Genomic DNA, 17,411 nt, shown 5'->3' with positions numbered 1-17,411 from the left:
ACTTCCACATTGATGTTGTTTTTACCTTTTGTTTACCTGTAGTTCAAGTGCAGTATTATGTGGATGGAAACTCATTCGGAGCAGAAAAACACTTTTTGGAGGAGCTGCGATTATGTTTGAAAAAGGAATCCGTGAATCTGGAATGTACAGAATACCTCTCCACTTGTGGTTCACCTGTCCTCCTTTTCTGCGTCCATACCTCACACGTGTCCAGTGACGCCAAAAGAGCTCTTGGACACATTGATGGTAAAAAGTGAATTTTTTATCATCCGTTCTTTCAAATTGTGTGAATTGTATGTAAATAATTACAGTTTATATGAAGTTGAGGGATGTTTGGTGAGATGATGAAAGTCATGTTTTGCTTTCAGGAAGACCTGCAATCCTGATTATGATGAATAACGTTCCAAAGAATTCCATCAGAAATGTTCCTCACAGTGCCTCACTGGTCCAAGAAAAGAATGTCCATGCAGTGCTGGATTGGTTCTTCTCATATTCAGATGGAATATATGATTGTGAGGAGAATAACGAGGTCGTGAAACAAGTGAGAAATCATCTTCTACCAATGGGAAATTCCCTTCAACAACATGATTATGGTCGAACGGTAAGTTTTTCTTCACTTATTCAAATGGTGTCAATCGATTGTTGATGAATCATCAAGTTTGGTGTGAAGGGATTTTTGACATTGACAAGACAAAGTGCAACAAAGTTGATATTTAAGAATACTTGTCACAATCGCAAATAATAATGCACATCACATGAAAGTGTCATCAATCAGATCAACGAGTCTCCTCTGTGTCGCGATTTACTGTTGTGTTCCCATTGGGGGTCGTGGTATTTATCTGTGATATTTGAGGTAAATAATTATATTTACCTCACCCATTATCAATGGAAAAGGTGCAGAACTACAAATGATAATGATTTATCGGTTTTACCTTTCGTCGTTGATGTTCCCATTAATTGATTTGAAATGGCTTGAGTGGTTGAAAGCATCCATATGGAGGTTCCCTCACTGTGGCAACCCTTAATTTGATCTTGTGAGATCACTGCTGTGTCCGGGAAGTGATGTTCTGAAACAGGACATGTATATGTGTTTAATCTTTTTGCTTTTGTTTATGATATACTTTTATATACTTGTTAGTGTAGTTGTTCTGAATAAGCATGACGATGTGAACAACGACATACGAGGATGTGAAGGATTAATCAAAATTCAAACAAATCGGTGAAGGTGTTCAGTACAATCGCACAGCAGCGCTTGGATGCAAACTACAGCCGCTCTACATTTATGCAAGTTGTGTTAAACACACTCCATAGCTGTTACAATTGTGCAAACGCTCCTGTTACAAATTCATCAATTGAGAGGATCCACACACATGACTGAGCACACACATGACTGAGCACACACATGACTCTGAGCACACACATGACTCTGAGCACACACATGACTCTGAGCACACACATGACTCTAAGCACATACATGACTCCAAGCACACACATGACTGAGCACACACATGACTCTGAGCACACACATGACTCTAAGCACCCCAGTATGAATACAGTCTACCGAAAATACACATGGAAGATGATCTGTTACGTCAGATCCTATCAATGACGTACTCTGCACAACATGAATTGATTCAGTGATTAAGTGAAGTACTGCAACCAGTTCTTCTGACTGCGCTTTCACCACTCAATCAATTTATCAAAAACAACGCGTGAATTGGAGCTAGACAGTGACGTCAGGACTGTGGTGTCTGCACATGTCAGGCCTAGTCACAAACCTTCCACTCAACGAAGACATCGATATCTGTGCAGAATCACGATACCATAGCAATCTCCAACCGCCGTTATTTCCTGAATTTGGCTTTGTGGAACGCATGAACATAGCAATGTGTGGAGTTAAGTTCAGCTTTGATGACAACATGTAAGCACAATTGGACGATGTTGCGATAGGAACCTCCCTCGGTCTGGCACTTGCTAACTTCTTCATCAATATCCGCAAGAAGCGTGCCTTTCAAAGTTTATGCACCAACGTCATACTTCGTGTGTGTTTTTATGAACACAATGTTTGCGATTTACTTTTTTTTTGTTTGATTTGTTGCCGTGCAACTAGTTCCTTGCACATCTCGACGCACTCCATCCTGCATTCAAATTCACCTTTGAGATGGAGCAGCTGCACACAGCCTTTTCTGGATATGTAAGTCAAGACTTCTGAGGATAGATTTTTGACTACCACATAATGGGGGTCGAGGCCCTGTGGTCTCAAAGCAGACTAGTTTACCCCTCCAGCCCTTGTTCTGTGAAGAGACAACTTTCCATATTTGTCTTGTTTCAATCCAAGGGGTTGGTTATTCTGCTTTTGTTTTCTTTGTGCAGCCCCCACCTCGAGTGGCCCTGTAGGCTTTGTGGTGGGAAATATCACATAAAAATAAAATCCACCAAAAGACTGGAAGAGTCCCACACATGGTGAGACTCTTAGTCCCACTCGTTACAGGATTGCCCTCAGCAACACTCTGATGAATAGAGATTTGGCCATCTGTTCATCGTACAATTTGCTGCAGAAATTGAGCATGTCAAAGCCATTCTATACACTGAGCAAGTCGTCATTGGGTGTGTGTCATTCTTAATTGTCAATTGGTCGAAGGTCATTCCAGGCCGTGAGCTGAGTTGTTCTATTGTTCAATTCCGTTATGACCTTGTGTGAATAAGTGCATTTCATTTTTTGTAAATTAGCTCAGGTGTAACCAATCACCTTTGAAATAACACACCAACGTGATTGGCCTCCACTGTGTTCAATTGTAGTGATTCTGATTATTTCTAAATAAAATCAGCTGTTCCTGTATGTTTCCTCTGCTGGGTAGTGCATTGCACAGCAAAGACTTAACCATGAGCACCCAGGAGCTTTCAAAAGATCTCTAGGATAAAGTTTTGGAAAGGCACAGATCAGGGGATGGGTATAAAATATTTCAAAGGCATTTGAATATCCCTTGGAGCAGAGTCAAAACAACCATGAAGAAGTGGAAGGCATATTTTACCACTTTTTAATAGTATACAATTTTGCATTTTTACTTAATTTTCTGAAATTTGTTGAATTATTTTTCACTAGCGGGGTCACCCGTGGGAATCACATGGGCATGGATGTGTGTGACATTTCGACATATTGAGTTAGATGCTGCACATTCATTTTTACAAAATGGTTACTGGCAAGTCATCAGATCCAGAAATGGTGTGATGAACACAATTTATTTATTTCACATAAGATGTGACCCCTCACTCCTCTCCACCTGACACTCTCCTCTCTCCACCTGACACTCTCCTCTCTCCACCTAGCACTCCTCTCCTCTCCAATCCCTCACATTCCTCTCATCTCCAATCCCTCACCTCTCCAATCCCTCACACTCCTCTCCTCTCCAATCCCTCACACGCCTCTCCAATTGTGCCTCACACTCCTCTCCAATCGTGCCTCACACTCCTCTCCAATCGTGCCTCACACTCCCCTCCAATCACTCCTCACTCTCCTCTCCAATCGCTCCTCACTCGCTTCTCCAATCGCTCCTCACTCGCCTCTCCAATCGCTCCTCACTCGCCTCTCCAATCGCTCCTCACTCGCCTCTCCAATCGGCTTTCCCTCTCTCGTTTCTCTCGTTTTTCTCCCGTCTCGTTCTTTTTCTTGCTCCAAATCGGCCCGTCTCACCCGTCGGCCCGTCGGAATCGGAAATCGGCCCGTCTTGCTTTCGTGCTTGCGCGTAAATAAATTGTGTTCATTACACCATTTCTGGATCTGATGACTTGCCAGTAACCATTTTGTAAAAATTTATGTGCAGCATCTAACTCAATATGTCGAAATGTCACACACATCCATGCCCGTGGGATTCCCACGGGTGACCCCGCAAGTTTGCATTAACGTTCGTCGATGGACTCGTTCACCCGTCTCATTCGCTTTCTTGCTACATCCTGTTCCAGTCTGCGTTCTTCATCGATCGTCTCATTCATTTTGGAAATATAAGTTTCCACGCAGCGCATGAATTGTCACGATCCTCAAGAGGAATTTGTCTCGTAATCATCAAATGATAAATGGCAAGTAAATTATATTGTGGAAAATTAAAGATTTCAAATAAACCTATTTAAAGTGTATGCGCACATAACTAATTTAAAAAACGAAGAAATATGTCTCGGTAATTTCCTGAAACATATTTTACTTCCGGCTAATAATGTTGAATGAAATAAAAACGAAGAAATATATGTCGGCATCATTGTTGACGTTTTTGTGACGACTGTCATCAAACGAAAAAGTAATATATCTTAACGGAAAAGCAAAAGCGAATTTTTAATATGTATCGACACGTTGCCGTCGGTGTCATGTTGGGCGGTGTATGATACACCATGACGCGATTTTAAAAAATATATCTCTGCATTTTCCCACGTGTGTGGAATGTTCTCAATTATTGCTGACACCGAGTCCAAAACCATCGATAAAAATGAAATCATATGGTGAGTTAGATTGGAGATAAAGGCGTGAGAGAGACTCAATGGCCTTGAAGTTATATTACAGGCCCTTGATAATTCATTTCGTTCTATAAACGGCAACTTTCATCGGATTTTCTTCCCGTTTTTTTTCAACCGAGTCTAAAACTATGTTAGCGACTGCGAAAAATGAAATGATATATCGAATTTTTAATATGTATCGACACGTTGCCGTCGGTGTCATGTTGGGCGGTGTATGATACACCATGACGCGATTTAAAAAAATATATCTCTGCATTTTCCCGCGTGTGTGGAATGTTCTCAATTATTGCTGACACCGAGTCTAAAACCATCGATAAAAATGAAATCATATGGTGAGTTAGATTGGAGATAAAGGCATGAGAGAGACTCACTGGCCTTGAAGTTACAGGCGTTTGATAATTCATTTCGTTCTATAAACGGCAACTTTCATTGGATTTTCTTCCCGTTTTTTTTCAACCGAGTCTAAAACTATGTTAGCGACTGTGAAAAATGAAATGATATATCGAATTTGATTTGAAATAAAACTGGGAGAGAGAGCAAGACACCACGGGCCTACAAAACAGGCCTCAAAGCTATGCGAGTTAATAAAATGGTGGATATTTGTTTATATGAAGCGAAGGCTCTCCCAGAATGGGTGGAGCGATGGGTGGAGCTACTCTGCAAACCGAGTAAGCCACACCCCGGACAGACGCCCAACAGACAGACAGACAGACAGACAGACAGAATCATCTACGGCTATTATAATATAGATAGGGAAGTTGTGGGTTACAATGTGTAAATAAAGGTGGAAAAAGTCTAGTTTAATGCAATTTAATTCCAGACTATGAGGCAACAAAAGGTGAAAAATTTGAAAGGCGGTGTAGACTTTCTATGGACACTGTATATACAGGATATATCTCCCTTCCCTCTCCTCTCCCCTCACCTTACACCCCTCGCCTTCCCCCTTCCACCTTCCTCTCCCTTCCTTGGAATTTGCCCGGGCAACGCCGGTTACTTAAGCTAGTAGGATATAAGATGGAAGAGTAAACCACCAAAATAATTTGTATGATTACTAACATATAACTAAGTTCAGAGCACTCTGATTTTTAAAGTTATCATTATTTCTGATGTGGGCCATGACCTTTTTGACATATACTCAAATGAGCCTTGAGGTGCAATAGGTTGAGAACCCCTGACCTATATATTGTATCATGTGCAACAATATATACCTAGATATCATATAGTGTGCCCCATGTAGCCATACATTAAGATGGGGACCACAACATTGCATTCAGCAAGTCTCAAACATCAGACAACAACTTCCGTGGTGGGTAAACGTGAAATTTTCTCCTGTGTGAAACTCCTTCACTTTGTGGTTTGAAAGAAGGGCCTGATCGGAAGTTGGCCCTTTTGACCCCTTTCACAATTAAATATCCCATGTGGAACTGCCCCATTGAATTCAGCAGTTCTGAAATATCAGGGGAACAACTGCTGTGTGTGGTGAGTAAAACATGTGAAATTTTGTCCCGTGTTGAAACTCTGGTGTTTGAGGTTCAAAGAAGGGCCTGATTGTGAATTGGCCCTTTTAACCCCTTTTGCAATGGAATATCGTGTGTGGCACTGCACCGTCGAATTCAGCAGGACTGAAACTTGAGAAATTTCCCAATTACACTTATGCCCCAGATTGTTCCGACGGAGGTCCATTTCTCGCCACATTTTGAGCGATCAACTCACGGAGTATTATACTCGGATCTGAGAACTGCATTGTCCACCAAAAGCTGCCTTGGAGATGTAAAATCTCTCGAAAATTAACAGCTGGTAAAACAAGTGGTCTCACGCTGATATCACGCAGTCATAACATAAGTGGTATTTACCACTCACAAAATTATCCAGCCTATCCAGAAAGATGTACAGCTGACCACACCTGTAAGGTATCTCGACAGACTACGATCGATTGTAGCACACGTTTATTGACTCTCCAGATACAGGCCCGATTCACTCCAACGCCATCCGAGCTGGGCCGTAACTTCCGGAAAAACGGAAATAAACCCGCGGTCACGGTGTAGGGATACAACGGTGTAGGGATACAACGGTGAATATTTGCAGCTTCATACATGACATCCTCCCCTTTAAGTCCAAAATTACCAAGAGCAATACGTGCTGGACTTCCAAAATTGACATTTCAAAAGCAACATTTCCAAAACATGTGAAAATATGTGTGCAAACGATTATGAGAATAATGAAAATACGTGAAAATAGAACATGTGTCAACGTGAAAATAGAACATGTGTCACCGTGAAAATAGATCGTGTCACCGTGAAAATATAATATGTGTCATCGTGAAAATAGAACGTGTGTCAACGTGAAAATAGAACATGTGTCAACGTGAAAATAGAACATGTGTCAATGTGAAAATTGAACATGTGTCAACGTGAAAATAGAACATGTCAACGTGAAAATAGAGCATGTTCAAAGATTCAACCGGTCGGGTGCTTTTCTCTCACGCATTGAGCGTCGTACCAGTGGGTACAGAGTCCGAGGTGATCCCTTTGGGCTCCACGAAGGGGGTATCATTCGCAGAGGTTTTCGGGGCATCCAAGCTGGCTGGAGCGGCCACGACGATCTCCGGCAGTGGCGGGTCGAACTGTTGTTCTGACTGTGACGAAGCTGCAGGCTCTATCGACTCACAGTGGCGGTAGGTTATGTGGTCCTGATGGCGACGAATTTCACGGCCGTCCTGCAGGCGAATCACGCAGGACAGTGGACCTGGCTTCTCGATGATGTCCACCGGTAGCCACGTCGCACCTGCACCAAAATTTCGGGCAAACACTGGATCTCCAATGTTGATACAGCGACTGTTGGACGACTTATCGTGCACCAGCTTTTGATTAAGCTGGCTCTGATAAACATTTGATGATATGTCTGGTTTGAGATTGTCAACTGTCGATCTCAAGTGTCGTTTCATCAATAACTCAGACGGAGCTCCACCGGTTGTTGATTGTGGCGTGATGCGGTATTTGAACAGGAGATGAGAAAGCTTTGTTTCCAGGGTTCCCTCCTGAAGTTTCTATAATCCGGATTTGATGATTCCCACGGATCGTTCGGCCAAGCCATTTGAAGCCTGGTGATGTGGGCTGACAAACTTATGTTTGATGCCGTTCCGACGTGTGAACTCGGCAAACTCGGAACTGGAAAAACACGAACCGTTATCACTCACGATCATCTTTGGCAGACCATGAGTGGCGAAACAGCGTCTGAGTCTTTCGATGACAATGGCTGACGTAGTACCACGCGTCACATAGGCATCAATCCATTTTGTGTGCGCGTCCATAATTATTAGAATCATGCTGCCGTTGATAGGCCCGGCATAATCGAGATGTAGGCGATGCCACAGTTCGCTGGGCCATTCCCAGGGATGCAGTGGCGCTTTCGCAGGTGTATTCCGGGTGCTCTGACAGGGGTAACAATGTCGAACATGATGTTCGATATCAGCATCAAGATTCGGCCACCACACATAGTTTCTGGCGAGTGACGTCATCTTCACAATCCCGGGGTGACAGTCATGGATTTCATCCCCACAGATCCTGGAACCCTGGAACGCAGATTTTCTGGGATCATGACACGACATCCCCAGAGTAGGCAACCATTTTCCACGCTGAGTTCGTTTTTACGTGCTTTAAAAGCCGCAAAAGCTGGGTCACCCTCAGGTAGCAAATGCCATCCAAGCTGTACAGCCTGGACAGTTCTGGACAGAACGGGGTCTCGTAGAGTATGAGTGCGGATCTGGCCGGAATCGACAGCACAATCTTCCAGATGATCCATCAGTGCGATAATGGATCCTGGTGTAGGCGAATCATCAACGGATTCTGGAAGGGGAAACCGACTCATGGCATCTGCATTTGTGATAGACGAACTGGCTTATAACATATGGTGTAGTCATAAGCAGCGAGAAACAGGGACCAGCGGATGATCCTGGGCGGTAGTGTGTCAGATGCCGCCTCCGTTGGACCAAACAGACTGATCAGCGGCTTGTGATCAGTGCGAATCGTGAAATGATGTCCAAGAAGGTACTGGCGAAATTTGCTGACGCCGAAAGCGATTCCCAATCCTTCCTTGTCAAGTTGGGAATAGTTCTTCTCTGCCGGGGACAACGTTCTGGATGCAAATGCAACAGGTCTTTCCGTACCATCAGGCATCACGTGTGATAATACACTCCCCACTCCATACCGACAGGCATCGCATGTCAGCACAAGATCCTTCTCTGGATCAAAATGAACGAGAACAATGGACGATTTGAGCAGATCCTTAGAGGTCTGGAATGCTGATTGTTCAGTGGACCCCCAGCTCCAGGAGACTCCTTTCCTCAAAAGCCGATAAAGGGGGCCCAAATCTTCGGTCACATTCGGGATGTAACGACCATAGAACTGAAGCAAACCGAGGTATGACTTCAATTCGGTTACGTCTCATGGAGCCGGAGCATCCTTGATAGCTCGGACTTTCTCATCTGTCGGGTGTAGACCCTCGGCATCAATCGTATGGCCCAGGTACGTGACTGATGGCACCATAAACTTGCACTTGTCTCGACGCAAACGTAGGCCGGAGTCCGAAATCTTCTACAGAACTCTATCCAGGTTTTGTAGATGTTCCGCATCCGTACGACCAGTAACCAGAATATCATCCTGGTAACAAACGACGTTTCGTTCGGCGGCAAACAAACTGTCCATGACATGCTGATAAATTCCAGGTGAAGATTTCACTCCAAAACTGAGTCGGTGGTACCTGTACAACCCACAATGTGTGTTGATGGTAAGATACTGTTTCGAAATCTCGTCCAAGCGGAGCTGTAGATAGGCGGATTTGAGATCGAGTTTCGTAAATGTCTTGCCTCCCGTGAGACGAGCATAGCGGTCTTCGATCCTCGGGATTGGATATTTATCCAATGAAGAACACTTGTTCACGGTCATTTTATAATCTCCACATATGCGGATGGACTGGTCCGATTTTATGACCGGAACGATGGGCGCCGCCCATTCGGCATACTGGATTTGCTCGATGGTGCCCAGATTTTCAAGATGATCCAGTTCCTTGTTAATCCGCTCCCGCAGGGCGAAAGGGTCTGGGCGTGCTCTGCAATTAAATTTATTAAAAAATATTTTGGTATCGATAAATGTATTTCTTTTGATTGCAGTGGAACAAAACAAAAAAAAGATGAAAAATTACTCAATCTTAGCTTTTTCCACACAGAAATCCTAAAATGGGATCCTAAAATCCTAAAATCTAAAATCTAAAATAAATCTAAAATCTAAAATAAAAAATCTAAAATCCTAAAATCCATCCACCGCGGGACGCGGTCTGTAGACTGGGGTATGTACAGATGTTTAGTAGAGTTGTGAATTTTGTGAGTTTGTTAAGTTTTGTAGTTAAGGTAGATTTTGGTGTGTTGTTTGTTGCCTCCCTCCGCAGGAACGACGAATTGAAATCATTGTACATATTTGCATGACTGTTAAGGGGATTAGATGTTAAGGAGTAAGAGGTAGGAAGTCCGACTCACTTCCCACAGCCCTCCTGATTTATTTCATAGGTTAATTAAGTGTGAGACAGTAAGTGTTAAGACTGGAATGGTAGCGCCTGCAGTGAACCTTACAGGAGCTACTGTTCCGGGGGGGGTTGGGGGGGGGAGGGGGCTGTGTTATGTCGGTAGGGTAGTGATATGTAGAGCCAGATAGATCTGTGTAGGTAACGTGCTTCGTGTAGCGCGGTTTGGCAAGTTGGGAGGGGAAGGATTGGATGACATGCAACCTGAGGAGTTGGAGGATCTCATTTCCTCACATGGCGACAACCTCACTCAGGAGAAGTTGGAGGCCATTATAACGGTTTCCGAGGAGGATAAGGCAGGCAGTGATGAGGAAGAGGTGCCGAGGTCTAACCTCACAGTCCAGTTCCTGGGGGAGTTGCTGCTTGGTATGCAGGCACTTATCGACAAGTTGGAAGATGCTGACCCAGTCATGGAGAGGTACCTCAAGTTCAAGAGGGGCTTGGATGATTTGCTTCTCCCCTACAAAGAGCTGCATCAAAACTTGCAGCAATGTGTCAGGCAGCTCTCCATTACCCATTTCTTTCAACCTGCTCCCTCCACCTCAACACCACCATCACCCTCCTCACCTGCTGCCCACTCAGTGTCCTCACCAGCATCCTCGCCAACACCCTCAACTGCTGCCTCTCCTGCCTGTCCTGCCTCTCCCTCAGAGCACGACATTGCAGGACTATCATTTGGTTCATCCTCAGAGTCTGAGGAATTCATGGGATTTTAATTCATCACCATCATCATCATTATCATCATCTGAAAGTTGCGTGTGTTTGTAAAATAAAATTTTTAAACGGCACATGATGGTGTTGTGTTTTTTTTACTTTCATGGTACGGTATGGTTAAGCACTTTTAATAAACTGTAAGCGCATTCCTTCAATAAATTGGAAATGGTACTGTACCTGGTGTTGTTTTATTTATTTATTTGTAAGCATTTTTTGTGAAACTGTAATCATGTGCATTTGCGGTCGAAAACATTTTAAACTTTAAAAAAATCTCCTCTGTGAATCAGGAACTGTCGGGAACCTATAACGTATCCCCTTTTTCCCATTGAAACAATGCTGTGGCATACATTCGTGGGATTTTCATCGACCTTTGTGGATTTTCGTCGACCTTCGTGGATTTTCATCGACCTTCGTGCATTTTCGTCGACCTTCTTGGATTTTGTCTTGCCATTTCCGTGACTTTCATCGACCTCGCGGATTATCGCCGATATTCGTGCGTTTGTCTCACCATTTCCGGGACTTTCATTGACCTTTGCAGATTATCGTCAACATTCTCTGGATTTGCATCAACATTCGCGGATTTGGCCTCGCTGTTCACGGTTCGTTCCTCTCTATTCGCGGATTTTGGCGACTCGGGAACCCATACCCCCTTTTTGCATTGAAGCAATGCCCCACTATTCAGGTGTTTTGCTCTTTGCGGATTTTGCAGAGATGTGTCCCCCACGATTAGCGGGGTCTGACTGTATTAAAATATAACATTATAATATTATTATAATATTGAGGTATATACCATATTAAAAAGAACATTCAAAATACGTGATATTGGATTTTCAATTTTTTCTGTCACTAAAGACCTTACAAACTGGGTTAATTCTGATTTCAAATTCGAAATCAGCACCCTCTAATTCATCTAAAACATGTACTTTAACCTCAGTAGCAAATTTGTTGTTGCCCAGTGTTATCATTGCGAGAGAGGTTGTTCCACTGCACTCCAGTTTCCCATGGAGAATCACAGTAAATTAAAAAGAATAAACTCTTTTATTTTTTGGGAAAATGTTGCTGATAAATTATAACTGCGTGGTTGATTTGATGGCAGTGGGGTGGAAAGTGTGGTCGAGTTGAGGGATAAGTCATTGAAGGAAAAATGGTTTTATCACATGATTCGTACATCACGTGATGATGATAACTCACCTTTCCAATCCCAATGTGATTTGGTAACATGCTTTGAAAAGGTTATTTTAATTGTAAGTCAAGGGTCATGGAGGAACAAAGCAACATAGTACAATGGGTTTACAGATTGCAAGAAGATTAAAGGGGAACAGGCATAGAAAAACACAAATACACATTACAAATGGGTAGGTGAGTGGCAGGAATGAAAGAAGGATAAGAGCGAAGGAAGAAGGAGATCAACAAGATCCAAAGATATCGGTAATGGTATGGGAGAAAGTCTAAGGTGATGATGGATTTCTGTCAGATGCCTGTTGTGACGGTCTTGAGGCAACATGTACAAAGTTGGTTACACAGATGAGAAAGTGTAGGGATGAAGGAATGGAGATGAGAATCCAGGCCATACTTGAGCATGAAAACCAGGTGTGGGTTTCTGTAAGAATGCATGTGATCGTGATCTTTGGTGATGGGGGAAGGGATTAGAGTGAGTGTGGAGCAAGGCTTGAGGTGAAGCAGGAGAAAAATATAACCCCATCATCCTGCCTGTGGAGGTGATAGGCTATGAGCCGAGGGGTCGACCATGCTCAATCAGAGGGAGGATGGCTAAGGAGTAAGTCACATTTGCTCTACGGCTAGGATACGGCGGCCGTACCCCCCATAAATTGACAGAAACGTGCGGCGGCCGCAGAGTTTCTGAGGTGGCCTCAGGGTGTCCCTAGGACGTATGGCTATATTTTACAGGCCGTAGGGTTCGCCGTGGAATGATAGCGCGGAGTTATAACTTTTTTCATTTCTAGGGTGGCCGTAGCAATTCGACAAGCCGTAGCCATGACAACTGTAAGTGCTGTTGTACATATGAAAAAGAACTGGTATATATACCCACTCGTTACCGTCCGTCTGGCCGCACGTTCGCCCTAGGGCTCCCCTGCGGTCACCTTGCGGGCACCTTGAGGCTACCTTGCGTCTGCCTTGAAAATTCTATGGCCGCCGCAGGGACGCCCTAAGGTCACCGTGCGACATCAAATCAAAGATCGTACGGCACCCCCACGTTTTCGGTCTCCACAATTTATACATACCCCGTGCGGCTACCCGAAAAATAAAAACATATGTGACTGCTACATTGTGTGACCGTGGAAATACTGCGGCCGCCCTAGAATTGCTAGTGGCCGTAGATTTTTTAGACCCTACGGCCGCCGAGCCAAATGTGACTGAAGCATTACAGTTATTTTTGCAAGGCCAAGGTCCCTAGTGCTGAAAAAAATGTGATAGCAGTGTGAAACTCTTAGCCGTATCTGTGTTATCATCACAATTGTCAGATCACCCATTTATCGCTTTTCGGGTCATTTTTCCCGCTTAAGATTTAGGGGGTGGGGTTAGTTTTTTGGCTCTCAAATAATATCACGTGTATGTATCAGCTAGTGTGGTATATCAGGTAAAAGGTTATTGAATTACCTTTCAAATGATGTATAGAAAGTGCCTGTGTGATCTATAGTAACCTCTTTATAATGATTATTAAAACATAATTATTTCCACCAACTCTCAAAACTTCATCACAAAATCCCCAATTTTAGGAACAAAAATAGGCAAAAATCAAAAGGTATGTAAAAGGTATGTTTCGATTTGAGACACACATACAGTATAATTAGAGTCAATATCCTCACACATATGATCATGATGTGCTATGAAATTCAATGCAATATGTGTAGACATGCTAATACGAATGTTGTCATCAATGTCAATATTTTCATTATATTTTAGGTGATTTGCAACCATGACAGCGGTGCACGACATCTAATGTATTTATCTTTGTAGATTTGTTGGTGCAGAATACATTTTTAAGCAACTATAGCAACTGATGCTAATTTGTAGTAGTGGTGGTGGTGGTGGTCTCATTCGATATTATGTGTCTTTCCAGGTGAGACGGTGGTGGTGATATTGGTGGTGGTGAAACAGAGTGTACCGCAGATAGACAATTGAACAAATACTTGCAATGGAGATTGCGATCACTCAGAAAGTTCCCAAGGACGTTTGTATCATTCATAAGCTATCGTTAGATGTCAAACCAGAAGATCCACTCATAAGCCCTCAAACATTCGATTCGTGGACTACATTGCTGGATGCGGCCAAAATACGGAACCATGCACCCATTCTCGACCTTGCTCAGTCGCTGCCAGAGAAGGAGATTCCCCGAGTATTCTACCACAGGCAGTGCAGGAGCGTGTTCACCATGAAGCGAGATTTGGAAGCACTGAAACGAAAAGCTGAATCCAATTTAACCGACGATGCTGCTGCAACATGTTCAGCGAGCAAGAGACAAGCCAGAAGGGCATCTTCGGAATCACGCATCTATGAACCGGATTGTATATTCTGTGGAAAGACCAAGTGGTGCAAGGGAACGTCATCCCGTGAAATCTGGAGCAGTGAAGCGCTACTATGTCACATCCGAACACAGGAGTGCGTTTCTCCGCCAGATGAGGGAAATGGTGAATGTGAGCAACACACACGTACAACACGCGGATCTGCAGCAAACACGGATCAAGAAAGATGAGGACGCTGTATCATCACTGATAACTCTGATCCAGAGTTGGGTGAACCCATTCACTATGGCCAGCTCTCTCATCAGTATTTCCACCGCACGCGCAGCCCCTCCAAATATTGCCAAGGATCTGGAGAAAGCATGGGAAGTCGGACACAAGTGCTACACAAACTTCAAGATTGAGCGACTTGAGAGCAACCCACCAATCAAGAAATTCCACGACCCTTTGCAACTGAACAAGCTGAAGACTTTCAGCAACCTCACTAAGAAGAAGGAATGCAGAAGCAATGGCAGGGCAGTAATTCTTCAAGCAGACAGAGCTCTATTTGGTAGAATTATCGTGATGGCACAGGGCCGAGATCTTCACATGGCAGAGGTGCTATCTCATCCTCTAGGTCCCTTGCCATGGGCCCTGGCGACACCCGAAGGCCTTCTACGGAAAACCAACAAAGCTGCCCTAGCCACGGCCTTGCAAAGGACTGTGACCCCGGCTGAAAGGATACCCGACAATTCGGCAACAATTATTGACGGAATGCTCCTTATACAGAAGGTGGCAGGTGATCAAACTACATTTGCCGAAGTGGCCATGATTGTCCTATCCATGGCCCTGAAGGATGGATGCAGTAGCCAGAGGATCGATGTCGTCTTTGACACCTACAAGGAGACTTCCATCAAAAACAGCGAACAGTTAACCAGGGGGGAAGAACTTGGACTTGAGCTGAAAAACATCACGGCATCTCAAATTGTAAGGCAATGGCGCAAGTTTCTCAGCTATGTTGGGAACAAGTCAAGTCTTATCATGTTCCTGGTCGAAGAGTGGAAGAAACCAGAGTACATCAGACGCCTACAGGGAAAGGTTCTCTTTGTAACATGCGATGACAAGTGTTATCAGATCACATCTGATGCTAGCCAAGAAGTAGTGGCCCTGGAAAGCACACACGAGGAAGCAGATGGTCGTCTGTTCTTGCATGCTGCCCATGCTGCCGCACATGGATACCAGTCTGTGCTTATTAGCTCAGATGACACCGACGTACTTGTCATTGGCTTGGCATTTCATACCAAGATTCATGCCAAGTTGTTTCAGAAATGTGGCACCAAAGCAAGGGCTAAAATCCTAGACATAGGGAAATAGGAAAGTCAGTCGGCACAAATGTATGTCAGGCCCTAATTGGAATGCATGCCTATACCGGATGCGACACAGTCAGCACGTTCGCTGGACGAGGAAAACTGACTGCACTAAAACTCATCAGAACCAACAAAGATGTGCAGGATGCATGTACACAGCTGGGAGAGGACTGGGACGTCAGTGAGGAACTGATGGATAAATTGGAGAACTTCACTTGTCTCATGTACGCACCGAAGTCGGGGACAGTGAAGGTGAATGACTTGAGATATCACCTGTTCTGTGCCAAGAGGGGAGAGATCGACAGTCACCAGCTACCTCCGTGCAAAGACTGCTTAACCAAACATGCACAGCGAGCCAACTATCAAGCCGCTATTTGGAAGAGGAGTCTCAAGATGGATCCAGCAGTACCGAGTCCAATCGGGAAAGGATGGCACTGGGATACCCAGGATGGTCGCGTGCAGCTGGCAGTCGACTGGATGCAAGGACAGCCCGCACCACAGGCGGTTCTGGATTTACTGGCATGCACCTGTTCGAAAAGATGCACACTACCCATGTGTGTCTGCATGGCCAGTGGTTTGAAGTGCACAGACATGTGCAAACTCACCACATGTGACAACCAGAGAGTGTATGGTGAGAGTGATGAGATGACAGTTCGGCAGAAGACGATGAAGAAGACGACGACGATGACGAGGATAACTTCTGAATTGTAGAACTGTATGGAGAAAGATCATGTACATATGTGTAACAAATATGGTGTACGCTGAATTGATAACTCGTGTACTTTATGGTATGATGTCTATAAATATATGTTGCTTAAATAGAAAGTACATTGTTTTCCTTTGGTTTACTTTATGTATAGCTGGTAATATAAGAGAACCATACAACACTACAAGACTAAAAACGTTTGCATGAATATGATGTAAATTATCTCGCCAAGTTAGGGTACATCAGGATACATACATATACATGGAGTAGGTTAATCATCACATGCATCATACGTCTGTGGTATATTCAAGAACACCACATACAGTTTGGTCATAATGCCTTCATATTTTTAGAATTAGACATTTCTGACACCAATTTCAGTACTTTTTGGCCTATATATGGCTGACATCCCAATATTATATATACTATTTTTAGACCAATAATGGTATACAAACTATATACATGCTGTCGGTCAAAAATCGTAAAATGTAAATCAATATATCATAAGAGCGGAAAGATATACATTTATGGATTTTAGGTCATGGTTACAGCAACTACTGTATATTGGATTTTCTCATCTTTATCAAGGTGTATGAGATTTAAGGCCCAAATTTGACTTTAATCATACTGTGTGTTTCTCAAATTCAAAAATTCATTTAATATCCGCCAAACTGAATTTTTGCCTAATTTTGTTTTCATTGGGGATTTTGTGATAAATTTTTGAGGGTTGGCGGAAATAATTATGTTTTAATGATCATAAAGAGGTTACTATATATCACACAGGCACTTTCTATACATCATGTGAAAGATAATTCAATTACCTTTCACCTGGTATACAACACTAACTGATACATATAGGAGATATTATTTGAAAGCCCCAAAACGAACCCTACCCCCTAAATCTTAGGCGGAAAAATTACCGAAAGCGTTATTGGGGTGGTCTGACAAATGTGATGATAACACAGTTACGGCTAAGAGTTTCACACTGCTATCACATTTTTTTCAGCACTAGGGTCCCTGGCCTTACCAAAAATAACTGTTAGCCATCCTCCCTCTGATTGAGCATAATGTCGAAAATTTGAGGGT

At 43.5% G+C, this 17,411-nt stretch overlaps 1 protein-coding gene across 3 annotated transcripts in view; it reads left to right on the top strand.

The window, feature by feature from the left end:
* LOC144891035 (uncharacterized) overlaps positions 1–17,411 on the top strand; it is a 134,351-nt gene that overhangs the window by 114,919 nt on the left and 2,021 nt on the right. For 2 of the 3 annotated variants that reach the window (XM_078773285.1, XM_078773286.1), the window contains exons 3-4: positions 43–246; positions 369–601. The exons of the other annotated variant lie outside the window; for it this stretch is intronic. In XM_078773285.1, coding sequence (XP_078629411.1) covers positions 43–246; positions 369–601 — 437 coding nt within the window. The remainder of the gene's footprint in view (positions 1–42; positions 247–368; positions 602–17,411) is intronic. 3 annotated transcript variants of the gene reach the window in all.

This window comes from Myxine glutinosa, chromosome 2 (assembly GCF_964187855.1).
Source record: "Myxine glutinosa chromosome 2, kmMyxGlut1.1, whole genome shotgun sequence".
NCBI lineage: Eukaryota > Metazoa > Chordata > Myxini > Myxiniformes > Myxinidae > Myxine > Myxine glutinosa.
The sequence above is the reverse complement of the archived record's forward strand: the minus strand, read 5'-3'. Positions and strand labels throughout refer to the sequence as shown.